This window comes from Aulonocara stuartgranti (assembly GCF_965226115.1).
Source record: "Aulonocara stuartgranti genome assembly, chromosome: 20".
NCBI lineage: Eukaryota > Metazoa > Chordata > Actinopteri > Cichliformes > Cichlidae > Aulonocara > Aulonocara stuartgranti.
Genome location: NC_138956.1, coordinates 30,330,591 through 30,357,798, shown reverse-complemented (window position 1 = coordinate 30,357,798; position 27,208 = coordinate 30,330,591). Strand labels below are relative to the sequence as shown.

General features: G+C 41.9%; 2 protein-coding genes across 6 annotated transcripts in view; one reads left to right on the top strand and one right to left on the bottom strand.

The window, feature by feature from the left end:
* Window positions 1-23,414, top strand: part of spryd3 (SPRY domain containing 3) — an 81,951-nt gene extending 58,537 nt beyond the window's left edge. For 2 of the 3 annotated variants that reach the window (XM_082518554.1, XM_082518553.1), the window contains 3 exons: window positions 11,219-11,338; window positions 12,537-12,685; window positions 20,167-23,414. In XM_082518554.1, the coding sequence (XP_082374680.1) occupies window positions 11,219-11,338; window positions 12,537-12,685; window positions 20,167-20,301 (404 nt within the window). In that variant the 3' untranslated portion in view covers window positions 20,302-23,414. The remainder of the gene's footprint in view (window positions 1-11,218; window positions 11,339-12,536; window positions 12,686-20,166) is intronic. The other variant, XM_082518552.1, reaches the window with a different exon arrangement.
* A 1,643-nt stretch (window positions 23,415-25,057) lies between these two features.
* The window catches only part of lima1a (LIM domain and actin binding 1a), a 29,980-nt gene continuing 27,829 nt past the window's right edge, over window positions 25,058-27,208 (bottom strand). For all 3 annotated transcript variants that reach the window (XM_082518538.1, XM_082518539.1, XM_082518537.1), the window contains one exon: window positions 25,058-27,163. In XM_082518538.1, the coding sequence (XP_082374664.1) occupies window positions 26,104-27,163 (1,060 nt within the window). In that variant the 3' untranslated portion in view covers window positions 25,058-26,103. The remainder of the gene's footprint in view (window positions 27,164-27,208) is intronic.

Genomic DNA, 27,208 nt, shown 5'->3' with positions numbered 1-27,208 from the left:
GTCCTATACACAAGCAGCCAAAACAGATGCCATTTTCCTTTAAGAAGGTTATCTTCTTCTCATGAGCCATTTTTCCCAACTGTGCACAGACGTCCAACATGTGTCTTCCTCCACAACAAATACAGACGTTCCTTCCAACCTGATTATTTTTCATTTCCATTTCCGCAGGCTTAGGGGTACTCTCCACAACTTGCATAGTGGTGGCAAAGCTTGTTCCTTTATTTCCAGGTCTGCCTTGATACTTGGCTTTACTCATTCCTTTTGTTGGTAAAGAAAGCGGAGAATCTTGAATATTACCGAATACAGGATCAGTTAATATTCTTATTTGCTTCTCCAAAAAGTCTGCAATATCCATAAATTTGGCTCTTCTTTTATGCCTTTCTTGCAGGTCACAAACATGGCTTCTCCATTTGTCCCTAAATTTATACGGCAATTTTTTAATAATGTTCACCATATTAGAAGGCATGTCCAAATCACTCAGATGCTGCACCTCCTCCATTGCATTACAGCATCCCCTGAGGAACAAACTGTAGTTCTGAAGAGCTTTTACTTCCTCTGTTTTAATTGATGGCCATGAAAGTGCCTTGTCCAGATATGCAGCTGCGACCTTCTGTTCATCGCCATAGTGCTCCTTTAACAGTGATTTTGCCTTGCGATAACCACGATCTGAGTTCATTTGTTGACAGCTTCTCACCAATTCCTTTGCATGGCCTCTTGTGTACTGTTCCAAAAAATATAAACAATCACTGTTATTCTTCGTATTGCACTCAACTGCATTCTCAAATGCTTTAATAAATGAATAATATTGAAGTGGATCTCCATCAAAATGAGGTATTTCTCTCTTTGGTAAAGAAAAGAGGCTTTGTTGTTGGATTAAGAGTGTTGTTATTTCATTTTGTTTAGTCATTATTCCAATAACATCATTTTGTGGTTCCAGTTCCACCATACCATTTGTATGACAGTCATTTTGTCCATTTGCATCAGATGGGTTTGAAGGAATAACTGAATATTGTCGAGGATGCTTATTTTGAGAGGATTCAGTCAGCACGGTTTGTTGCACGACACATTCCTGGGTTTTATCTTTTCTCCTGTTTTGAGTTTCAGCATTAGTCAATGAATTTTGTTTTGCAGAAATGTGAGGTATAAATTCCAATGCATCAACATTAAGGGTTTGTTTAGATCTTTCATGGGAAATGTATGAATTCATTCCATCTGAAACTTTTAAAGATCCTTTTTTGCTTGTTATACTTTGAGCTTTAAGGACATTTATTGTAGCCATTTTTTCAGCAATTTCAGTGTCCAATTTTAGCCTTTCCTTTCTTTTACGAAGACGTTCCTCCTCTTCTTCCAGTACATGTTTCTCATCCAATGATTTCTGCTTTATCATTAAAGCTGCCAACTCTGCCTCAGCTTTCATACGAACAGATGAAGTTGAAGATCTTGATGAAGAAGTTTTGTGGCTTTCAACATTTGAAACACTATCACTTGGCTTGATATCATCCTCCATTTCTGTCTCAGTATTTGATGCAACATTGTTTTCCAATAAATTGATTTGCTTTGGACGAACAGCAGGATTTTGTTCTCTTTGATTTATCCAGTTTTGAATTTCATTTAAAAACACATTGGTGTATTTCATGATACTTGAAAACCATTCCTCTTGTTTTATTACTTCTTCCTCTGGCACCAAAGACAACACCTCAACATGTAAACTTGAAGCCTTTTCACACAGTGCCTTTAAATCCACCAAATACTGCTTAATTTGAGAAAGATTTTCATTGTGTTGCATGAGCGCTTTCATTTTTTGTATTAGTCCTTTCATTTTATTGACATAAATTTTGCATTCATTTTGTAATTTTTCGATTTTATTCAACAATGTCTTTCCAGTCATTTTTCTTTCTCTCTTTCCCCTCAAATGATTAGAGGAACAATCATCACCAGCTGTTTGACTCATGATTTTCCCGTTTGTTTGTTCGATTTTTTTATTTATTTATTTTTAATCTTCAGTGATCATCCATTAAAACATATATCCACTGGAAGCCACAATAGACTTTGACCAAAAAATCCTTTCAACGTAACGGCACTTTAATTGTCCATTTGAACGTCATCCAAGCAGCATAATTAATAAGACGCAGCGCAGACATCATTCCAAGAGCGCAGCCAAAAACGTTGCACATTTAACCAACATTCATTCCATTCAGTGTCTCCTCTTGAACATCTCAGCACTAATGCAATGTGGCTTCCTTTTCCACAACCAGACATGCACAGGTATTCTTACCTGCGCTCCTCAGAATTGCGTCAGGTGTGTCGGTGCTGCTGGGCTCACTCATTCAGATGCGCTGCACTTACTTGTCGTCTTTCAGGTTCCTTGATCTGATTTCTTTGATCCTGCTTGCGGCTGGCTTTTCCAGAATGCCGTTTTTTGTTGACTAAAGATGTAGCGACTTCCACAGTCGCTAGAGGCCGGGGATGAAGCCTGCCTATTTGCCTGACGCGCTGTCAACTTTACGCAATAATGCGAGAGGTGGAATTGTTTGCTTGTTTATTAAAGTGCTTTGCGATTTTTACAGAGTAGTATCATCGGCTCCTGATTCAAACTCTTACAACATCACAGGCTCTAATATAACGAAGCGAACATGTAGTGCAGCGGTCAACAAAAACTACGGCTACCCAGCCCTCGTCTCTGTCAAAATCAAAACCAGTGAATGACAGACTGACAACGCCCATTTATGTCACCGCTAGCACCCACGTGACTCCCATAACAACCAAACAAATAAAAACCCAGTGATCATCAAAATTCAATACATAGGTTGGACTAGTTAGCTCCCTCTTACTAACTTTGTTCATATAGAGCAGGCTTATTACTAAAGCAAAGATCAATGCCTCTTAGATTTTGATGCTGAGCTACACAAAAAAGCCCACTGCTCTCCCATGATAGTTTCATAATGTGATGTGATTGGCTGAACTTTTTAGTGTGAGCAGTGCAAGCATAGTGTATGACATCACTCCATTCACACTGACTGAGAAGTGAGAGCACTAAAGCCTGAATAATGTACATTTAGAGGTTGACTGAATTCCTCCTATTTGAAAGAAGCTGTTTTAGCTCATGCTCCTTTAACTCTTTCCCCCATAAAGACAACATTTTATGACCTCCCTTGCACCCATAATGACAAGGTTTTATCCTCAGCATATATTGATAAAGACATGGTTTTCACGACAACTAGGATAGTTTCCAGGCTTTTCCAAAGGTAGCTGCATAGATCGAGACAACCCTCACTAACCAGACTGAGTCATTTTGTTCAATTACCAGGCCTGAAATATATCAGAAAACATAAGAGAATGGGACACAATAGAGAACAAAATAGTTCTTAGTGCTTGGAAGTAGTGCAAAGAAAAGACTTGGTCTACATAGAGTCTGTGTGTGATTGGCCAAAGTGATGGGGGTTACTCATACCATGGCTCGGATTGGTGAGGTAGGTGAGCAGGGGTGGGGTGTTGGGGGGAGAGTGTTTAATGGCATTCTGAATGGCCCAGGGACAGAAGCTGTTTGTGAGATAAATAAAGAAAAGAAAAATAAGACAAAGACAATTTTACAAAAAAATTGTATGTGTTTAAACGTAGGACAATAACATTTTTAGGCTCATCAGAGATGGTTGAACAGATAATACTCTAAAAACTTTGATGATTTGAGATGGAATGACCCCATTAAATATTAGGGAGAACCCATCTGTGAGATCATAGAGATCCAAGACCAGAATATTACCTGAAAACTGAGCCTTAAAGAGTTGTTATGCTTAGTATTACCATCTACCATTGTAACATTATACATTTTAAAGAAAATTAGGAAAAGCAGAATAGTCATTTGCTCAGTCAGGGGATTATTAAAGTTGTTGCCATCTTTCTCTCAAAGTGCCTGAACTAATTAATTGACTGACTCATGGTTTTTGGCTGTAAGGGGATTATATTCCTCAGTCAACCTTCCAGCATGTTTGCGCATGTACAGTATCTGCATTATGTTCATGCGGCCATGACTAATTTTAACCCACCACATATCATCCACTTTTTTCAGATGTTGTTTTACTTCGTGTGTAAAATGTCATAAATATTGAAAATTTTCCAAATTCTTTCTTTTTCCAACCAAAACCCAGAGAGAGTCAAACTGGAAAAGATTTAGCCACATAGTATTTGAAAAGGTAACCTAAAAAATGAAAATATTTGTTTAAATCTTGATCCATTAATCAGCTTAAAAACCACCAAAATATTAAACATCACATTAGTACCACTATATATCGTAGAAACACCTGAAGATGTGCTGGTGTTGATGATGTTGTCCCTACAACGGTGTCAACAACAGCGTTGCTACAGCATCGTCACTGGAACTGACTGATCACATTTTGCAATGTCATAGCTTTGCCGATTGGGAAGAAACACCACACGTGGGAGAATTTTGCCTTCAGGGCTTTCTGCCTGAAAGCCAAGCCAGAAAGGCTTTTTAATACATGGGTAAGATTGTGAAAGAGTCTATTTTAATGCAAACCCATGAACTTTTCCTAAACAAATCCAAGTAGTATTCGTGCTTAAGCCTAACCAAGCAGTTTTTTTTTTTACCTAAACCTAACCATACTCATTTGGCAACAGATTTTTTTAAAATAATAAGTCCAGTAAGTCTAAAAATAAAAACTCCACGCTCACTTTTAGATTCACATGGGACACAAAACCCAGACTCATTGGTAAAAGTCCCATGTTCGATCCCTTCACACACAGCTTTGTCTTTATGTGGACTTTGTCACTTTACATCATTAGCTGTAGTTTCTGTGAGATTTTTAGTTTTTATTAGTTTCTCACCAAATGCCAACTGGGAGAGCCTCCAGCCACCGGTGACACTCGCAGTTGTAGCCATGAGAGCATGTCCCATGTTGGGGGTGCTTTAGAGATGATGCAACATGTGGAGTTGAGACTCTCACCACCAAATAATATCTCCTGTTAACTGTACATTGGTTATTAATGGTTTAATAGATGATTGTTGTGTACAGTAGGTGGGTACTTACTTTGTATCTTGTATACGGCTCTTTATTTTATACCTTTGAGGACTCATTTGGAGTTGGGTATCCTACCCAAAGAGGACTCAGGCTTGTGGAACTGGAGATTGAGCCACCAGCCTTATGGTAAGACAGCAATGTGCTCTACTTCCTGAGCCACAACTGCCTAAACTGATCTGATAATAAGTGTACATGAAGTACATAACAGTTATGCAATAGCAGCTATGCAGTGAAGGAAAGATCTAGAAAATACCTTCATGATAAGAATCCACATCCACAACTCACACTGTTATATTCACAAGGAAAACGAGAACATCAGATCATCAACTGACTGTTGTTATTGGACTTTGCTGTACATTAAGGTGTACAGTAGGGCATAGAAATGGGGCTATGACATATATCTTGTACTTTTCATACTCAAAAAATGGTTCTTTTGCTCATTAATCACACTTCTTGTCAAAGAATCTGGGCTACCATCATATTTTAGCCCTGTAATAGACTGGTCCAAACTGTGCCCCACCTTTCTCCTTATGATTAACTACAGGGAGTGCAGAATTATTAGGCAAATGAATATTTTGTCCACATCATCCTCTTCATGCATGTTGTCTTACTACAAGCTGTATAGGCTCGAAAGCCTACTACCAATTAAGCATATTAGGTGATGTGCATCTCTGTAATGAGAAGGGGTGTGGTCTAATGACATCAACACCCTATATCAGGTGTGCATAATTATTAGGCAACGTCCTTTCTTTTGGCAAAATGGGTCAAAAGAAGGACTTGACAGGCTCAGAAAAGTCAAAAATAGTGAGATATCTTGCAGAGGGATGCAGCAGTCTCAAAATTGCAAAGCTTCTGAAGCGTGATCATCGAACAATCAAGCGTTTCATTCAAAATAGTCAACAGGGTCACAAGAAGCGTGTGGAAAAACCAAGGCACAAAATAACTGCCCATGAACTGAGAAAAGTCAAGCGTGCAGCTGCCAAGATGCCACTTGCCACCAGTTTGGCCATATTTCAGAGCTGCAACATCACTGGAGTGCCCAAAAGCACAAGGTGTCCAATACTCAGAGACATGGCCAAGGTAAGAAAGGCTGAAAGACGACCACCACTGAACAAAGGGCAGAGAGCTCCAGTCCGACTCAGACGCCAGCAAGGTGGAGGTGGAGTACTGGTTTGGGCTGGTATCATCAAAGATGAGCTTGTGGGGCCTTTTCGGGTTGAGGATGGAGTCAAGCTCAACTCCCAGTCCTACTGCCAGTTTCTGGAAGACACCTTCTTCAAGCAGTGGTACAGGAAGAAGTCTGCATCCTTCAAGAAAAACATGATTTTCATGCAGGACAATGCTCCATCACACACGTCCAAGTACTCCACAGCGTGGCTGGCAAGAAAGGGTATAAAAGAAGAAAAACTAATGACATGGCCTCCTTGTTCACCTGATCTGAACCCCATTGAGAACCTGTGGTCCATCATCAAATGTGAGATTTACAAGGAGGGAAAACAGTACACCTCTCTGAACAGTGTCTGGGAGGCTGTGGTTGCTGCTGCACGCAATGTTGATGGTGAACAGATCAAAACACTGACAGAATCCATGGATGGCAGGCTTTTGAGTGTCCTTGCAAAGAAAGGTGGCTATATTGGTCACTGATTTGTTTTTGTTTTGTTTTTGAATGTCAGAAATGTATATTTGTGAATGTGGAGATGTTATATTGGTGTCACTGGTAAAAATAAATAATTGAAATGGGTATATATTTGTTTTTTGTTAAGTTGCCTAATAATTATGCACAGTAATAGTCACCTGCACACACAGATATCCCCCTAAAATAGCTAAAACTAAAAACAAACTAAAAATTACTTCCAAAAACATTCAGCTTTGATATTAATGAGTTTTTTGGGTTCATTGAGAACATGGTTGTTGTTCAATAATAAAATTATTCCTCAAAAACACAACTTGCCTAATAATTCTGCACTCCCTGTATTTAAGTGGATGGAAAATGTGTGGATAGAGCCTAACAGGTTCGTTTTTTAATTTTTGGTTTAGTTTTGGTTGGTTATAAAAACCTTGAGCTACAGTTCTTTCACTACAGTATTAATAGTTGAAAAGCTGATATGCTGTTGTTATTGTGTTATAGCATATGCAGTATAACACTCTGTGGTCCACATATTGACACCTGTGAATGACCAAATCGAAAGCTTTGAAAGCTACTGACTTGCAGGCACCTGTTTGAAACACAGCAGGAAGTGGCAAGACCATCCTAGAGCCTGTCACTATCTTATAAATTCCTGGCAGCATGATTAAAAAGTGTGATTTGGTAGGTTGCCATGGGTGCTCAGTTTGGATCCAGGTAATCCAACAGCTCACCAAACCATCAGCTGAGCTGTACATCCCTCTGAGGCTTCCTCTGCCTCAGATCTGGACCAGACCGTAACAGGGGAGTTACCTGATGGAAACTTTACTTTAAGTCTTATTTCTTTGAGAACATTTGCCATCAACCACCAAGGTATACCATAGCTTCACTGGTGCAGAGACTCTGCAGCCCTGCCTGTATTGCTTAATTGTGCAGTTTCTCTAACCAAGGAAGTATATTGTTCACATATGCATCAACTGGGGCCTCACTGGAAAATGAACCCAGGATGTATGTCATATCATATATCATCATCACACGGCATCTGCCATGCGGTTTTAACACACGGCAGATGCCATGTGGGCTTATTGCATTTTGTTTGTGATAAACCCACACGGCATCTGCAAATGGAATTTGAAGTACATTTTTAGCAGCATGTGCACATGCATGTGTGGGATCACGAAAGAACATAAATATTTAGGTTTAATTTTTCATGTTTTTGGAATCAGTGAAGTCATTGTTCCCTGGGCAGGGAAGCCCGCTCTTTTCCGGGCAAACTCTAGTGTTACCAGAAAGTTTTTCTCTTCCCAGCTGGTCTCGGTCGTCAGCCAGGCGCTCTTAGTCGCTCAGGAGCCACAGAGCCTGAGCTCTCCTTCTGAGGGCCCAGCGCCAAACCCTGAGCCCAGATCCATTTTTCACCCTCTTGTTGCTCTTGCTGTAGATATAACACCTGGTGGTGATGACAGCTACTGACAGTCTAAATCTATTATCAAGACTTCCAGTTTAACAGCATCACCAATCTGCTGCTTCGTTTAGCTTCCTTGGTCAACACCTCTATGCTAATTTTAAACTGCCTATTTTCCAGCCCTTTTTTCCCCTTTCCAGTATAGCAGTTTTCATCCTCTTTTGCACTAAAACACAGCAGATGCAGTGAAAGGCCCGCTATAAAATAAATAATCATTTTGAACCGTGAATCATCCAAAGCTACTCTTTAAGAATCCAGGAATAAAAACATGGAACTGGAAATGAGCAGATGAGGTCCCCTTTAAGGGTCATTAACTTCCACTTACACCCACCATAAATTAGCTTTGAACTGGTTAAAAGCAAATATATTAAAGGCCAATAAAAGGGATGTGAGCATCGTTAGTTTTAGTGAAACCAAAAAGCATTTTATCATTCATCAGGCCATCAATAGAGTTGCCCGTGTGCAGATCCCGCAGGAAATTGAACCTCATAGCTGAAGAAAGGAAAAACAAAAAACATCAACAGTCACTTCAGAGGTCAATAAGAAATATCAGATACCTGAAAAACTGAACACTAATATGGGCAAATATAGGTAATAGTTATATGTCTATTATTTTTATTATTTTTATCTGTGTAAAAGTCACTTTTTCAAGAGTGACCTGATGAAAAGATCTTTTAACAATGACAAACGTAAACAGTCACACAAATACAATGACACACAGTACAAGCAACCACAGACCACGGAAAAAGACGTTTGTTATGGCCAGTAAAATAAATAGTGGTTTACTCCATGCAGCGAAAGTAAGGTGCAAACAAACTCAGTGACATTGAGCGGCTTCAACCAAGGTCATGTGACATAACTGCTGATGACGCAAAGTAGGTTCAACTTTTCATTCCAAGAGTTTGATGAACTACCAATGGGTGCAGCTGGTTGGCAAATGAGGGGACAGTAAATGCGTTTAATGGTTACCTGAACAACCAGAGCCTTTAAATTTGCTCACAGTAACTAATTCTGATTGCAGTACTTTTGAGCACCTGTATTTTTTGCAGCAGAGCTTTTTGGGGGGCAAATATGTGGAAAATATAGTAAGAGTGATGGTCATGTTGATTATGGTTTTTACACTACAGCCGTAAAAGCCTCATGGGGTTTTGCCATCACTCTGCTGGGCGGACGGGTGGCCAGGCAGCGTGGACATCCAAGTTTATGAATGCAATAACTTGAGAATGAGATGACGTAGGAGTTTCAAATTCATACCACACGGGTATGAGTCTCAGTGACCTTGACCTTAAGGTGTGTCACAGGTCAACGATTGTTACACAGGTGTAAGACTCTATGGAGAAGAACTGGACTGAGGATATGAGAAAGGTGTGAGTGTTGATTTATGGGGCTGCTTTTGTTAAACCTTCATGATAATTATGAGGAGATGCTTAAATTCACTGGGTAGATTTTTGAACTTAAATGGCTGCAGTTACACTGGGATCCGATGACTTTGAAAGTCAGAATTTTTCCAAATGGCGCCCAGCCGAGTTCATTGTTTTATTTCAACATGTTTGTCCTTACAACACATCCACATAAAGTTCACAAGTATCCAGATTATGATATCTTGGCGTCTGCTGCAGTTCCATTATTTTTTTATGTTTCTTGTGGATGTGCAATAGCAAATCTACTAACTGCCAGCAAACTGTGAGCAAGAATATATAATTTGCTGTAGGAAACATCCCTCCAGCCACAGCCCTTGATGCTCTGCCAGGCTCTTCCTACCTTTCCTCTCCCAGTCAGCTAGCTCCAACCGTGGGCCCCAAACCTGGACTTGCACACCCGAGCTCACCTCTAGCGCCAGTCCTTGTCGCTCTCCAAAGCCCTGCTCGTCTATTTTTAGCTGTGCTGCGCCTCATGCCGGCGTGGCTCCACTGTTTGCCTAGTGTGTGGTGTTGTGACAAGGGCCCGCATGGGAGCCGTAATGATACAGTGTCTCTGTCTGCCTCCCGGTGCTCAGATAGAGATTGTTTAAACAGTATCCTGAGCCGGGGACGGGTCCCATGACAACTCCATAAATATTTACCAGCAGCAGCCACGCCGCTTCACTTGAGGAAAGCTTGTCTGCAGGCTACCTCTGCAATGTTTTTCTTTTGCCCCGTTTTTCCATTGTCGCTCGAAACTGTAGTGTGTGTTGTTTTGGTGATTTCCTTTAGATGTTGTTGATGCCTTTTTTTCCCCCTTCTTTTGAGAAAAGTGTTTTTAGTAGTGGCTGGTTTTTTTTCCGCCTTTACACATCATCATCCTGCTGGAATGTCAGGATGTCCTGTATGTTAGCGCTACGCTGGATGTGCACACGTTGGCCTCTGTGGTAAACACATTAAAAGAAACACTGCGGTCCAGTTCACTCAAGTTCAGCCTTACAGCTTGAAACTTTGTTGCCTATGTTACAAATACTTCTTCATTAAACACCTACAAATTAAAAGCATTTCACCAATGAACTGCTGCAGTCAGCCCTGTCAGGATGCGTCACACAAAAGTTATTTACAAGGGATTGCAAACTGTGGCGGTGTCCACAAGTGAAAGTTGGAGATACATTTGAGAGCAAGTGCTCATGTATGCTCATTAGTGGTTGTTTCTTTGGGTTACTTAAACTTGTCTGGTGTGTGAAGGAAGCTAAAATCATGTTACAAGCTGCAGCTTGCATGTTTAAGGGTTGGAGTAACAAAGCCAGAGACGCTAAAAGTTCCTTTGCTACTATTACTCCTGCTGCTACTAGTGTCAGTTTTTTGCTTAGATTTAAGTGATTGTGCAGTATTTATTGCTTTTTAATGAGTTACCCGTCACGGTTCGAGTCACGTTAATTTATTTAAATGTTTAGAAAGTGCTGGATACTGCAGGAAACTGCTAGAATATTATGTAAGAAATAATTATAGGCTGTATTGTTGGTGCTGGTTTCACGTCATGCTTTCATAATTTGTCATAATGATTGTGGTTTGAAAAAAAAGTTCAGTGTAATTAATCCTGCAGAAATCCTGAGCACAAATAAACAGAGGAACAAATTCTTAATAAACTGGTTAAATGGATAGCTTACAGTTTATTTCTCTCACTCTCTCATAGATGATGGAAAGATCTTTCACGGCAGCGGAGTCGGAGATGCTTTTGGTCCTCGCTGCTTCAAAGGCGACATCATGGGCTGCGGCATCATGTTCCCACGAGACTACATCCTGGACGGGGAAGGTGAGAGGAAAGCTGCAATTACACTGTCACTCATTAAAGAGGTTTGTTTGTCCTGAACACACCTCCGTGATTGTATCGATGCCGTCATCTAAGCTGGTTATTTAAATAAACTAGTGAAACAATTGCTTGACAGTATTTCTTAAGGGCAAGAATCAGGCGTGCAGAAGGCGACTGGTTCACAGTCGTGTACCTGTTCCAGTCTTAAACATTCCAATTTCGTGCATTTTTTAGGTAACAGAATGCACGAACAAATGCACTTATTGCCACTACAGAATCAGATCTGTTTTTGATGTTTTAAGGCAGCGGTCTCCAACCTTTTTTGCGCCACTGACCAGTTTATGCCCGACAATATTTTCACAGACCGGCCTTTAAGGTGTCGCGGATAAATACAACAAAATAAAACTAGTACCGGTACCGAAAAAAAGAAGATTTATTCATAACACACGTGAAAAGACCCAGGAAAACCGCGTTAACGATAAAAACGATAACAAAATAACGCTGAAAACTGATAAAAACCCTGAAAACCATACATTTCACACCTGAGCCTCTACTCTCGTGGCCCGGTACCAAACGACTCACGGACCGGTACTGGTCCGCGGCCCGGGGGTTGGGGACCGCTGCTTTAAGGGGCTCAGGATCTCAGCCAGTTAGTGTAACTGTTTGGCAGACAGAGATTCATGTTGACTGAATCTTTTAATGATATTATGAACTGCTGCTGATGAAATCCCATATTAGATTATTTTCCCACACAGGTTTGAATGGTGAACCCCTCTTTGTGTCTGTTTTTGCACCCTATCACACTGTTGATCTTTTGCAATTTAATTTCAAACATTATAAGATTTCTGCTGTTATTAGTTTTACAACTTCTATATTTTGTTATATTCTCAGTTCTTCTTACTGTACCATTTTCATGTAAAAAATATCAAATTATTCTTTTTTCTAAACTTTGCATTTAATTTTTATTTACATTTTGTTCAGTTTCCCAGGATTTTTGTATTTACTGCTATTAAGGAATGTGTTGCACGTGAAAGAAATAATGTTCAAACTTACAAGTGGCCTCAGACAGCAGCTTATGTCATCTAACCATATCTGTCTCATCACACTGTGTTACCTGACCTTAGGTTTTATTAGGGAATGACTGTGAAGTACAGCAAGCTGCAGCCTCTTCTTAACCCCACAGTGTGTGCTTTGTCGTCAGGGGACACAGATGACTGGGATCGACTGGGCATCCGCCCAGGTCACGCCAGCGTCCAGAATGTTCTGTACCTGAATGACGAGGCGGAGGAGGAGGAGGGGGAGGATGGAGAGGAGGCGGGAGAACAGGAACAGGAGGGCAGGAAGGTCACGGTGAGGAACAGTTTTAAACACAACACAACCTTGTTTAATTTTTGCTGTATATATGTAAGGTGAGGTATGTGTGTTCAGGGTCTTTGGCCTGGGGCGGGGGGGATATTCAGTGCTGCCCTTGGTTAATGAACCCCAGTGATACTTCTTGTGAAGAACAGATAGAATAGCAGAGCTCTGTGCTGATGCAGGTGCAACAAAAAGCTTTCGCGTTTTTTTTCCGGTACCTTTTGGAGCAGTTTAAGTAGTAACATCCCCGAGGATTGTACCGAGGTTTTGGTGATTGAAGTGTTTTTAGAGCTCTTCTTTGAGGAGTCTTGATGCATGCTCAATCATCCAGGTAAGGGAATCCCAAAAATTGATTCTGTTCATCTGGAAGTAGCGTTTGCAGTGGGAGAAATGTTTTATCACTCATTCAGTCTGAGCTGACTGCAGGTTTCCCCAACCTTATAAACAGTACATTTGCTCAATGACTGAAACTAGCACCACTGACGAAGAATGGGCTGTGAGGTCAGTTTCTTGATCATTAATATGCAAATTGTCATGACCTTTGATCAACAGCCACTGATCAATGACAATTGACCAATGGCCATGAGTTGGGGAATGGCTGCAATCACAGCATTGTAAGATGGCGAAAGATGTACCCTTAGGCCCACTCCTCGATTCAGAGATGGTCTTTCCCTTTTCCTTGACTCTCCGCTCAAACCAGCGTTCCTCCCTGTCCATGATGTGTGCGCTCAGAGTGTCCACTGTCCTGTAGGTGTAAATAGACTGCAGAGTCCTGGCCTGACGAGGTAGCTCTTCTGTGTAGTGCCATCCGCTTAGCCAGAGGTTGTTTGGTTTCCCCGATGTATAAATCACGGCAATTCTCCTGGCACTTAACAGCGTACTCTATGCTACGCTGTTTGTGTCGGGGGGACCCGATCCTTGGGGTGGACCAATTTTTGGTACAGTGTGTTTTGGGGTTTAAAAGCCACAGAGACAATGTTTAGAGAAAATGTGTCTCCGTCGATACTCCTGACACATATTTCAGGAGTATTTCATATGCCATTAATCTGTGGTTGTTGATCAGTGGTCATGACAATTTGCATATCAAAACTGACCTCACAGCCCGTTGTTCGTCAGTGGTGCTAGTTTCAGTCATTGAGCGAATGTACTGTTTATAAGGTTGGGGAAACCTGCAGTCAGCTGACACTGAAGAAGTCACTTGGATGAGTGACGAAATGTTTCTCCTACGTCCAGATGAACAGAATCAAGTTTTTGGGATCTTTGAGGAGCACTTCTCGTGCTCTGGTTTCTCCGACTATTGACTAACATGTTAGGTTAAAGCTGCCTCTATCAGCCCATTAAATTCTTGCAAAAGAGATTATTAATCCAAAGAGTTTCACTTCCTGGTTAAACAAATAATAAATGAAGTACAGGTCAAGACCTTTGCACATAGACATTAACTAGCTTGATTTGAGCCTGCAATTCAATGGAACAACAGGCTCATTTAGTGCTTTTACAGTTTTTCGCTTCACTTTAATAAACAATCAATAAACATTTCATATTACGTTCTTACAAATATTATAATTTACCCTTTTTACTTTTATCTCACATCCATGCGTGTACTTGTACAGAGTATATTTTCCACTTTCTTTTTCCACTTCTGTATTTTCTTCTCAAGTTTGCTCTTAAATGCCCTAAAGTGTTAAATTGAACTTGTTTATACCTGCAGACATCCTTAAGTACAGTAATGGAAGATGACCGTGGGTGCTGGGAGGAGTTTTTAGATCATGAGCTCTGCTGCAAAAGCTTGGTATTGTGCCTGTGATTGCCTGAGCATTCATGCTGCTATACATGATTTATCACAGCTATGATGTTTTCCACTTGCCAGCAAGAACCATAGAAGTCTGAACAAGTATCCAAAGTCAGCATTGTTGCAGTAAGATCTAAATTAATGTTGATTCTGGGAATTAAGAAGGCGGTATATACTTGTTTGCGTCTGATTTCACATGTCAACCAGCCACTATGGGAAACCAACTGAATGTGTAAATGTGAACACTGAGGTGGTGACCATCTTTGAGATAACGCATGACCTCTCACTAGCTAGACTTGTGGCAGGACTTCCTGTCCCAAATTCCTTATGTAAGTGCAGATCCCGAGTCATAAAAATCGATCTTTTGGCAGCATCACGAGAGGCAGAGAGAGCTGCAGCAGATAGTTTGGCTCCAAATGGATTACATGAAGACGCAGAAAATGCTGAGACAAACTAAAACTTCAGAAGAGTTGTGACAAACTCTCCAAGATGCTAGAGGAACAAACAACCTACCCTCTTATACACTGAAAAATGCTCGTCTATATTGAAGATAACTGATTATAAATTAGATGGTGGCCACTGCAAATATTGATTTTCTTTTTTCTATTTACAAGAAACCGAGGTACTTAAAATCCTCCAGTCGGAAAGCAACTCGTCCACGACCCGGGCACTTCATCCTTTTTCCAGCTGAGGAAAAGGCTAGGTAGTGACCGAAAGAATGAGATGGTGGATACAAGTTGAGGAAATAGGCTTTCTTCTTAGGTTGGTTGGCCTATCTCTTAGAGATGGGGTAAGGAGTTTAGACATGCAAGCAGAGAGAGGCTAAGAATAGAACCGCTACTCCTAAACATCAAAAGGACTCAGTTGAGGTCGTTTGGGCATGTCCTACCTGGAGAAGGCCCGGGTTAGACCAAGGGCACGCTTGAAAGATTAGCTGGGCTTCTGTGCTCAGGCTGCTCCCCCTTTGACCCGGGCCCCTAATAAGTGTGGATGGGTGTGGGTAGTGCAATTCCTTTAAAGTAAATTGGCTCTTGTTCTCCAAAAACCATGAAAGGTCAGTAAAATGAAAGCTTTTCTCAACTCTGAGGCGAGTGATTGATCTGCCCCCTGTGGGGTTCCCTTATTCTTCGCCGCCTTCTTCTTCCCCAGCCTTTTCTTTATTGCCACCTTCCTCGCCACGACCTTCTTTGTCTTCTTTTGGTGCATTGCTGCCTCCTCTTCTTTGGTGGTTGTCACCAAAAATGAAGGATTCTCCACTTCTCTGCTATTTTGAGGTTGCTCAGTATTACAGCTCCTCCTGAACCACTGCCGCCCTGCCAAAGTTATTATGGTTAAACTAAACTACTAAACTAGACCGTTGAAAAAAAAAAAACTGAAACAGTTTTGTGAACTTGAAAATACAAATAAAAAAAACTAAAATTATAGAGGAAATGTTCTGGGATTTCTGATTTTTGTTATTACAAACTAATTGGGGATTGATGGATCTTGTGATTGAGGCTTTGGATGTCTATAAGACAGATCTTCACTGGTTTTCTTCAATATACAAAACTACAAAATACAAAACTATAATAACTCTGCCGTCCACTTCAGTAGACTTTCTACATTGTGTTTTTGACCTAATCTCTCTTTCCATAACATTTCTTTCTTTTCTTTAATGAATTTGCTTCATAATGAAAAAATGCTTTACTGATGTTTTCTTATCATGAATAAAGTAGTCTCTATGTCCAGTCCAGAGTCTGCTAATTACGAGTTTGACTCTTCTATTGATCACTATGTTTCTTGATATTACAAAAATTTTATTTTGCACTGAGTATAAATTCCTCCCTGTTGTACTGCTGTCCCAGTTAAGTTGACACTCTCCATCTTTGTCCTTATGGATAATTTAATATTTAATTCTGTGTGAGCTTTTTTGATCGTGACTTTTACCAGTTTGTTCGACCTCTCGTTGCCCGGAATCCACACATGTGCTGGAACCCACATAAGTGCTATTCCCTTCCTGTGTCCTTGGCACCGGAGCGCTCCCCTCCCTGGCCTTGAGTACTCTGGCCTAATTGCTGAGGAGAATCAGCTACACAGAAAGGTGGCACCTAAGGCTGGGAAGAGTTGAAGACACACCCACAAAGGCAAAATCACAGCAGCCCCTGCTCGAGCCGTATCAGTTAGGTTTTTTTTTTAAAAAAGGTAAAAATGGCAGCTGCCACTTCTTTAAAGAGCTGCTTCCTTGCTTAGCTGACTTTTCCCTGGTGAATAGTCTGAACATCATATGTGCTACAGACACAAAATATGCTTCCAATTGAAATATATCCAGAGTCACAAAAAATGAGTATTCAAGTCCATGAAAATAACATATAGATTGCTTTTTATTGTGTGTGTGCGACTTCTTTACATTTTGCTATCAGCCCTGGCGGCCCTGCTTGCCATCTGGGAATCACTCTAATTTAGCATAAATCAGTGGCTCTCAGTTTTTGGGTAGCGGACAATGAGATGGAAAAAAAGGAGGTGAAACAAGGGGAATAAATACGTGGAGCAGTGGGGGAAGTGAACTAGTGATTGAGACCACAAAAATTTCAGCAAAGTGTTTAACAAACCCATAAAGCAAATGAGAATTAAGACTACACAAACTTCTTTTTGCCACTAGAAGAGTCACCACCTGCTGGCCACTGGAAAGAATGCAAGTTTATTTAAATATACATTAGGTGCACTTTTCAGACCCTCAGGCTATTCTTGTCTCTGTATAATAATTGAATACAGCTTTGGAGAATTTTCTTTAAGTAACCGAGGCACAAATCATGTGTAGTGTTTTGGATTGTTGATTGTTGGTGAACTCTTATAAACAGAAATTTCTGTGCATATTTTGTTAAAACCTACCCCGAGGACTTCAGCGTGTATATCCGTGAAGCTTAAAAAATGCAGAGCAGGTTTACATATTATAAGAGTTAAAGCATATGTCCTGTATTTTCTTCTCGAATGTAATCCTCCTCGTCTCCTCTGCCCTTCACTCTCCTGTTCGTGACTCAATGTCCCATTTTATGTGGGATTGATACAGAAAAAATGTCCCACATTTTGATTGGTTCTATTTTTAAAAGTTTGAACACATTTTACTAGAAATGGGTGGCGCAAAGACGACTAAGAGACAGAAAAGACCCAGAAATACACTCATCTGCCACTTTGTTGCGTAAATCTCGTCAGGTTGTCCTTTCAAAGCTGCCCCAATTCTTCATGCATTCCTGGGAGATGTTGGTCCATACAGACATGATAACGTCACGCAGATGCTGCAGTTTTGTTTGGTTGCACATCCATGATGCAAATCTCCCATTCTACCACATCTCAAATGTGCTGTATTGGATTGAGAACTGGTGACTGCGGAGGCCATCTGAGTACAGTGAACTCATTGTCCCGAGCTTTGTAATACATCATCCTGCAGGAAGTAGACGCAGACGATGGGTACGCTGTGGTCATGATGGAATGCAACAACGTTCAGGTCGGCTGTGGTGTCTCCACCATTACAGCATCAGCCTGAACCGCTGATAAGAGGCAGGATTGATTTCATGTTGCTTTTGCCAAATTCTGACCCATCCATCCAAATGCAGAAATCAAGGCTCATCAGACCAGGTGATGTTTCTGTTGTCTACTTTTTGTGAGCCTGTGTGAACTGTTGCCTTAGATTCCTGTTCTCAGTTGACAGGAGTACACCCTGCGTGGTCTTCTGCTGCTGTAGCAAAACAGCTTAAGGATCAGTATGTTGCACGATTAGAAATGGTACTAACAAGTGGTTATTTAAAGTTGCTGTTGCTATCTTATGAGCTCAAAGGAGTTTGTTAATTCCCCTCTCACATCTGGCAACAACAAGGCTTTTTCATCAAGATAAATGATGCTCACTTCAAGGAGGAGCATCACTATGGCATAAATGCAAGTCTGTTAAATAGTTAAAGCATCTAATATGTCAGTTTTTGTTTCTGGGTACAAACGTTTACGTTTTCCCTGTATCCAAAGAATTTTTATTTTTTTGTTAGACTCGTTGTCTTTTTTAATAAGGATTACCAAAGGTTTATTAAACCTAGCAACAATCATGATGTGTAAACATCTGGTCAGCGGTGTAAGGCGGTGCATGGAGGAGATGTATGTGCAAAACCAAATCAAGAAAACAGTGGTGCTGCGGCAGTAGACGGCACAGACACCGTCACAGGAGCGGAGACGGGGTGTGATTTGAGCCCCGAGCACTTGCCAGGTGTTCCTCATTTCCTGTAGTCTCCACCATCACACAAGAAACTCCTGCAAAAAGCCCTGGAACCGTAACAGCACGTCTCACGTTGTCCCACCAAAACGTCCTCTTTGTCCCTCGTTTGTGTTGTATGAATCTGGCTGCTCAACCTCTAACCTGCGACTCCATCTCAGTACACCATCTCGATGATGGTCGTGTTCTGTTTTGGTTCCTCTCCCCTCTGAGTGCATCTAAGGAATTAAGACATCCTTCAGGATGAGATTATAGAGAAATGATGGCACATTGATGCTTTCCTTGCTGCATTAGCGCCACCTGTTGATCAGTCGAGCAGTGTGAACCAAGAGAGAACCGTTAGAAAACATTCCTGAGGAGAAAAATATCTCTCCTCAGCGTTCAAAAAACTCCTCGAGGTACCTTTAACCTATTTATTTTCTGGCAGCTCTTCACGGAGCGCACTTCGCAGCGGGATCTCGGTCATTATTTTATATTACTTACAACAGCAGAAACCGCAGCGACTTGCCTCACAATGATTACTTTCATATTCGTGTGTAACACGGCTCCTGTGGGAGCCATCGCCGCGGCCTGCATATTGCAACCCACACGCGTGCGCCGTCTCACCACGCCTCACTGTAATGTGCACCCAGCAGCTCTCTGTACACTCTAACCATCTAACCACTTCATGTTCCAACTGTTGTTTTTTTTATTGTTTTAATTACTGCAGTTCTTTACTCTGTCTTGACTCGTAGCTGCTCGGCTCGCTCGCCTGCACCGTTGTGCAAGCGGAGGCCGAGAGGTCACCGAGCGGGTGTGAGCACGGAAAACGCAAGTGGGTGAGAATAGAACGGCGTAATCCATGGATCTGTCAGTGTTTACTCAGCAGGACACGTTTAAGTCTCAGTGCACCGCTCCTTAACGTTACACTGCACCGCCACGCCGCTGTTGTTCAGGCTAACGAAGTATGTTTCCCTCAGCCTTCATCTCTAATTAAATAGGCTAAGCCGTTCTTTTTCGAGTGGGTGGTACAGTAAATGTTTGATATGTGACTCAGTCTGATTTTTAGAAGACGCAAACTCGCCAGTACTTTGCTTGTTGGTTTAGTGTTTCGGTATTTGCTCTCAGACTTGGAAAGAAGCCCTCGGTATTAGGATTGAAAAGCTTGTTGATGTTCTTTTGAGAGCAGCTGGATAATGTTTGATCACTTGCTGATTTAGTACAGACATGTACTGTAAACACTGACCCCCCCCCCCCCCCCCAATCAAGAATCCAGACATTACCCTGTCACCCATTTGTTTAACGATATTTCCTAACTGGACATAATTCCTGTTTACAACTGGCACGCTTCGTGCTCTCAAATTTTAGTATCGGCGATTATGTGAAGACTTTCGTTTCACGACCAATTATTCGAGCGCTCCATCAGCAAAAGGCTCACGTGTGTGTGTGTTTTAACTGTTTGATGCCCTGCAGGTGTTTTTCACGAGGAATGGGAAGCTCATGGGCCGGAGGGAGATGGTCGTCCCTCCTGGGGGCCTGTACCCCACCGTGGGGATGCTGAGCAGCGGCGAGAAGGTGAAGGTGGACCTGCATCCCCTCAGCGGATGAGCCTGGGACTCGTGACGCCTTGCAAACAGCCGACTGCGCTGTAGAGCTCACAAACGGTAGCCTAGCATGCTACTAACACTCAGAACGCACTCACTTCAGCTGCACTCATGCACATCGCTGTCGTCTTCCTTCCCCGACTTTTATTTATAAGACTTGTACATTTCACAGCCGTCACGGCAGACGGCCAGCCTCGTGGCTGTAAAGAAGCAGTGACAGGTCCTACGTGGGCTGTGTAGGTTACAGAGTACTTGCTGCAGGAATACACGGCTGCACCTCAAAGCGAGAAACTCCAGAGAGACATTTAACTGTTAATTGTATGCAATCTGCACTGCTGTCGTCCTCTCCTCTAACCTCCTCCTGCATGCAGTGTGTGTCTGTAATACTGAGCTGTTAAATCCCTCTCATGAGGTCTGGCACACTTAGTTTATTTCATTTGTCACAACCCCAAGCAAAGCAGAGCAAGGCCAACAGTTGTGCCGAGTCAGAGCTCGTTCGCAGTTTATGTGTCAGGGAATAGACACCCCCCCTCCTCTTCACCTCCTCTCTCCTTGCCACTCTCCTTTTCTTTGTGTCTCTCACTCTCTTTCCCAACCTCTCCTCATCCTCTCTCTGGGTGAGGGTGCCCTCCTCTGAGCGATCGGAGACCTGCTGTTGCCCCACCTCGCTCGCTGCTCTCCCAGAGCTGGCTGCAAGTCAGCAGTGGATCTGTCTCAGACGTGCATTAACATTCATTTTTTTGCTTTTTGTTTTTTTGAATCTGGATTATTGCAAGTACGGTAAACACAACCAAACATAAGACGCTGCCACTGAGCAGCACAGACGTTTCCTCAGAGCGGACGAAGAGCTTTTTGAGTGTTTTGTAGTGAGATTACAAATGAAAATATATATAAAAAAACATGTCAGGTATATTTTCTATGAGGAATCTGTGAAATATACTTTTCAGTTTATCTTCTATGTCAGAAGTTCAGGGAATGCGATTTGTTGCACTTATGTGAAAGGGAAGCTGTTAAGGGAACACATGCACACAGCGGGTGGACAAAATAACAGAAATAAACAGTGAAATGCTGCCTGATGCGACACAACACACTACAGCCATAACAATAACCGCAAACCTAACAATAACCACAAATAAAACACCTCTGAAAGGAAAAGCCAACTCTGCAAACCTCACACACAAGCATCAGGCGCAGGGCTGTTGGATTCGATTGCATCACACTGTACTGTAATGTAATATTTTTGTACTCCTTCTGCATGTTTGCCCACTACATGAAGAATTATTCAGCATCTTCATTTTCTTTCCCTCAAAGTTTTGAGTGATATCTTTCGAAACAATCTGCTAGTTTCTCTCCCTTTGTGATGTAATATTAACTATATTGATGTTTATTTGCCGTTTGTGCGACATGTCAGAAGAAAAATGTTTTGTCTTTGTGTTTGTGGCCACCAGCACTTTAACATTGTGTTTGTGTGACTGTGCAGAGAGCAGAAGCAGCACCGGGAGTCTGTGTCACAAAGTTCGATTCGATCACTTTTTCTAATTTTGTGCATCCAAATTGTTTTTTTCCCCTTCCAGTCACCGTCTAGCAATGTAATTGACTTAAATTGCTATTAAATGTAATTTAATTTCTATCCTGCTAGTAAAAAAAAACCGAAGCAGCAGCTTGCATCAGTTGCTCAGAGGGAAAAAAGGTCGCACTTCAGCAATATTTTTCAAGTGATAGAAGGCAGATGTGGTGGCAGACCCGACAGAGCACTAAAGTTCAAATCTGAGTGAAAGATCACTCCTGGCATTTCTTTCTTGACGGCTTGGTGCAAATCCAGGAGAATTCACTTTTGCAATCAGTTTTTGCCTCGAAGCTTTAAAAGTGTTTGTTTATCCACACACTGAATCTCTCAGACATCATAAGAAAAGAAGGGTGATGTCAACGGTTTGTCTCAGTTTATCTACTTGATAACGAAATCCTACAGTAGGAATTGAAAGAAATCAGTCAGCACAACCCTTTGAGGTTAAATTGTAAGAAAGAAATGTGTAAAATTACAGAAAAGAATGTCCTGTAATTAAAAAACAAAACAAAAGAAGTTTTATGTAATTTAATTGTTTATCTATCAGTTAATTACTTTGATGTAGTATGAATGGCTGTGAGGGAGGTCTTTATCAGTCGTAAAAGTCTGAAAACAAAAAAGAAAAAAAGGATATATAGTCCAAAACTTTTATCCTCCACTTCTTCCAAAGAAGTACAGATGGCCAGATTGGAGTTTTTGCCAGGCCGAATCTGGCCCCCGGACCTTATGTTTGACTGGATTAGTAAGCGCTGGCTATCCAAAGAGAACGAGACCCAGGTTAAGTTGCACTTTGGGACACAGACTCCGGAGCTGAAGCAATCTGTCGAGTTTGTCGGAGCTGGTTTCCACACATTTCTAATTTATGGTTAAAGGGAGAAAAGTCATCATTGTTATTCTGTATCAGCCAAATCAAACTGAATTCCTCTGCATCTTCCTATTACAACATCTGCATCCCTGTAAAATAAACATTCCTCTGCGCCTTCATAAAAGGTGCAAGCAGCAGGTTTCTTTAGCATGTACACAAAATCATCCACAGGTCACTGCAGACGGTGATGCTAGAAATCTAATGTGATGTAAAACTAATACACAGGGTTACCTATTAAATCACATCTGCTGGAGAGTGCGTGTTTGTATTTAGTCGTCACGTGTTTGTTTGTTTTAGAGCCAATGATATAAAAATGTAATCAGATATTTGTTTTTTCCTTCACATGCAGGGCTGGATAGAGACTTATAACTAAAAACTGTAAAGCTAGACAGCGCAAAGATACAAATGAGACACCGATGTGGGCGATGTTAGCCACATCTCTGTCCAGGGTTTTGAAGTCGCTTATACTGACGTTTACTCAGTTCATCAGTTTACAAAAAAAGTTATGCGGTTCAACCAAATTAGAGCTAAATGCAGTGAGAGTTTTTGTAGCGTCTCCAAACGTGTTCACCAAGAATTTATGTACCAGTTTAAAAAATAAAAAATTCTTTGCCTTGTTGAATTGCACTATAATGGCCTTGTTCAAACATGTTTAAACGTCAATAAAAGTTTCAGTAATGTAACAAAGTGATTGTTTTGATTTCTCCGTGGTGGTGGTCCATAAGTGGATTTGGTGTCACTCTCAGGTAAGTCAGTGTTTAATGAACAAGGGTAAAAATGTAAAATGTTAGTGTTACAATGAAGGGAAATGTCCTGTCCTGCAAGTAATTTTACTTTATTTTTAAGTAGTTTTATATCATGCTTCCTGCAAATGTTTTGTATTGCAAAGCTTTAATTACTTATTTGAAATATGAATCTAAAACATTATGTTGTAGTATTTCAGCTCCAGCTCCATTATTACAGTGATATACACGTTATATACATGAATCAGTAATTATTACTCCAGTAATATAATGTTTAGTCCTGTTAAAGAATCTCTCACGTGAATCTTGTGGAGGACGTTTTCTTTTTATCGTTCGTTTGCAGACCTGCTGCTGTGCTCGGGATCTCTGTCGGCCCCGTTTTGGCCCAGCTTTAGCTGTTGGACTGATCTCCTCACATTCGACTCTAGAATGTTTTGGTACACAGAGGAGTTCATGGTCCACTCGATGACTGCGAGGTGCCCAGGTCCCGTGGCTGCAAACCAAGCCCAAACCGCCACGCTGACAGCTGGTATGAGTTTGTGCTGATATGCCATGTTTGGTTTTTGCCAAATGGGCACTGAGCATTATGGCCAAACATCTCCACTTTGGTCTCTAAAGAGGCATTGTTCCAGAAGTCTCCACTAAGCCGTGCTGCCGTGTTCTTTTTTTCCTCCTGGCAGCCACACTTGTAGCTTTTGCTTTTTCAGTTTTCTGCTCCTGGGAAGATTGACAGCAGTCTTGAATGTTTTTCACTTGTTTCTCAGCATAAGATGATGCACTTCAGATTGTTTGGTCAAGTGACTGATTAGTATCTGACTGCTACTTACACTCTTAATGGGAGCAGTAAGATGTACTTTCCTCATAACTGCATATGATCCTGTATAATGAGAACCTTTGTGCAATAAGGCTGCTGCTTTAGTTTAGATTAAAACTTTCATTTAAGAGTCTAAATTCCTTGTTTGACCACTTGTCAAAAGTTCTTGTAGCGTGCTGCTTTTTCACGTAACCTCAGGGATGCACCTGGAGCAGCTGCACTGCGTTATGGCTCTAAAGCAGATCGCTTGTAGTCCCACCAGACCCACCGCAGTGAGTTTCAGACACTTCCCAGAAGTGGTAATTCACACTGCACCACTTTAAACGGTGCCAGGTCTTGTTTATTTTCCCCCCCAACTGACGCCAGGTCACGCTGCAAAGAACAGATGAGGAGGGTCCAAGGAGAGTCTGGTCAGATTTCAAAATAAAAGACCCCATGAGAACTTAATGTGTGTGAGGTGCACATAAACATGAAAATAATACCACAGTTTTTAAACAGTGGTCCCTTTTTATTTGTGTATGTATATATTTCTTTTATTGTGTTTCAGTGATAGTTTTCCTGGACAATGAACTCCTAATTCAGGCTAGTGAAGTCATTCTTGCATGATTAGGATCTTAGCTTTTGGTCTGGGGTACAGATGCAGAAGACTGTAGGAGGGGAGTTTCTCTAGCCATTCCCATCTGCCTCTGACACTGCTTTGTCTTTCCCGCTTATAGATGCCATTACAAGGCTAACTAGGATTTCTGTGATATGTCTGAATAATATGAAACCAAATAAAACATCAGCCAAACTTTAATGCGAAATTACAAAAGTACATCACAGTTTTTGAAAACAATCTTAAGCAGTATGTCAAAAGATACTCAGTTTATTTATACAGTAGCGGGTCAGGCTGTTTGGTCCCCTGGCTTAAAATGTTACAATAATTTTGTCCAGTTTTAACTTGTCAGAAGTGGAAACAAATGATCATTAGTCTCTTACAGTTCAATGCGTTCATGGTTACATATGTGACAAATTAAAGGGAAAAAACAAAAACCTAACCCACGCAGTGAGAGGTGGCTGTGTGCTAGTCTGGGTCCACCTGTAACATTTCCATCCTGGTGGAAGTCTTCTTCTGGGTGACAGTGCCTCCACCTGGACACGAGGGCTCACAGTGGTTTGAGGGTGAAAATAAAGTTACTCATAGGCTGCGGCTTTCACAATCAACACATCTCAAGCCAAATGAACGCCTATGGGAGATTCTGAACAAGCGTTTTAGACCGTGCTCTCAACTCGCTCACCATTAAGCTACCTGAGTCAATGCCAAGGTGCATTAAAGCTGTAGGTTTTTCCTTTAACTGTCATCCATCTGTGGGATCAAGAACTCAAAAGTCACAGCTGGATTCTTCTGAGAAAAGAAACCAAACTTATTATTTTCTACTTTGTCTTAATTCAGAAACTTTTCAGTCACAGCTGAGCTGCAGTCTAATAAGACCGTGCAGTCGGTTTCTCATGACAGCAGTTTGATAATGAAGCATCCGATGAAAATACAAAATTACAAAAGTCGCGTACACAAAAAAAACAAAACAAAAACATCTATTCTGTGACTCATAACATTTGGGTTAAAAATATTTATTTAAAGGGGAATCATTTTAAATATCTTTTTAAAAAAAATTTGATTATTCTAAATGTCGTGAAAGAGGCACGAATAAAATTCACTCTGGACACGGCTGCAACTTTATATCACGAAGAGAAGAAGAAACTGTCTGAAAGAGGAGGAATGGCAGAAGATCAGTTAAGCGTCCGTGGATGTCGTCGTTTTGGCCGAGAGCAGAAAATTCGCTTTATACGTCCCCTTCTTCCTCCTCTTCTTCCTCCTCGTAGTGTCGGTTACGTTTAATCAGCTCCTCCACCGTCAGCTCCTCATGCTCTTCCTCGCTGTCCCAGAAGCCCACGTCCTGAGACGACCGGCTGGCCTCCACCTCTGCCTCCGGAGAGGAGACTGCAGTCGGCTCAGTTGGAGTCTCCTGAAGTTTAGCATCTGGCATGTCTTCCTCCAGCACGCCTCTGTCTTCCTCCTCCATCTGCTCCTCCTCTTCACCTTGTCCTCCTGCAGCGTCATCGAGATCCTCCTCTGTGGGGAGATGATGGTCTGTAGCGTCTTCGCTCTTCATCTCCTCTTCCTGTTCTTCCTCTCCGGAGCTGGTGTGCACATCTACACAGCTGTCCTCGGTGGGGGTTTGGCTGTCTGACGACTGGCCGCCGTGCTGGAGGTCCATGCTGGCGGGTTCAGGACTCGGCTGCCGCTCTACCGGTGCACTCTGCTTTTTGGGCTCAGGAGCAGGAGGGCTGTCAGGTTGAGCTGCCGCGGTGAAGGGCATGCTGCGCTCCTTCAGGGGGGTGTTTCGACGCAGAACAGGCGAGCCCCTGGCTTCCTCTGGTGGTGTGGATGGGGAGTCTTCCTCTGGAGGCCACTTGGCTCTGATTGGTTTACCCGTGGAGACTACCTCCGTGTTGGCGGCAGCTCCACCGCGGCTGGGCGTGTCCTCAGGCTCAGTTTTTGGTGGCCAGGAGATCTTCAGCCTGCGGGTCTCTGTGGGTTTGTCAGCCTTCTCTGAGGAACCTTGTCCTAGAGCCTCCATGGTGGCTGTCAGGACGTTGACTTTAGCCAAGGGTGAGTCCTCCACACTGGGGCTTTCCTGGTCTGAGGGTGTGGCCGGGCTCTGGGCTGTTGGCTTGGTTACAGATGTTGGCGAGGCCTCAGCGCTCTCGTTTTTGCCCTCCCAAAGTTCCTTGTGCGGCCGGTGGCCGAAGCCCTCGTCGTAGTTTCCTTTGGCCTTGAAGAGCTGGGAGAAGTGCGGCTTGCAGTAGACGCTGTTGTGCAGGGAGGCATAATTTGCCAAACTAGACCAAAACAAAGGACAGTTTAGAGAAAACAGACCTCTTCTA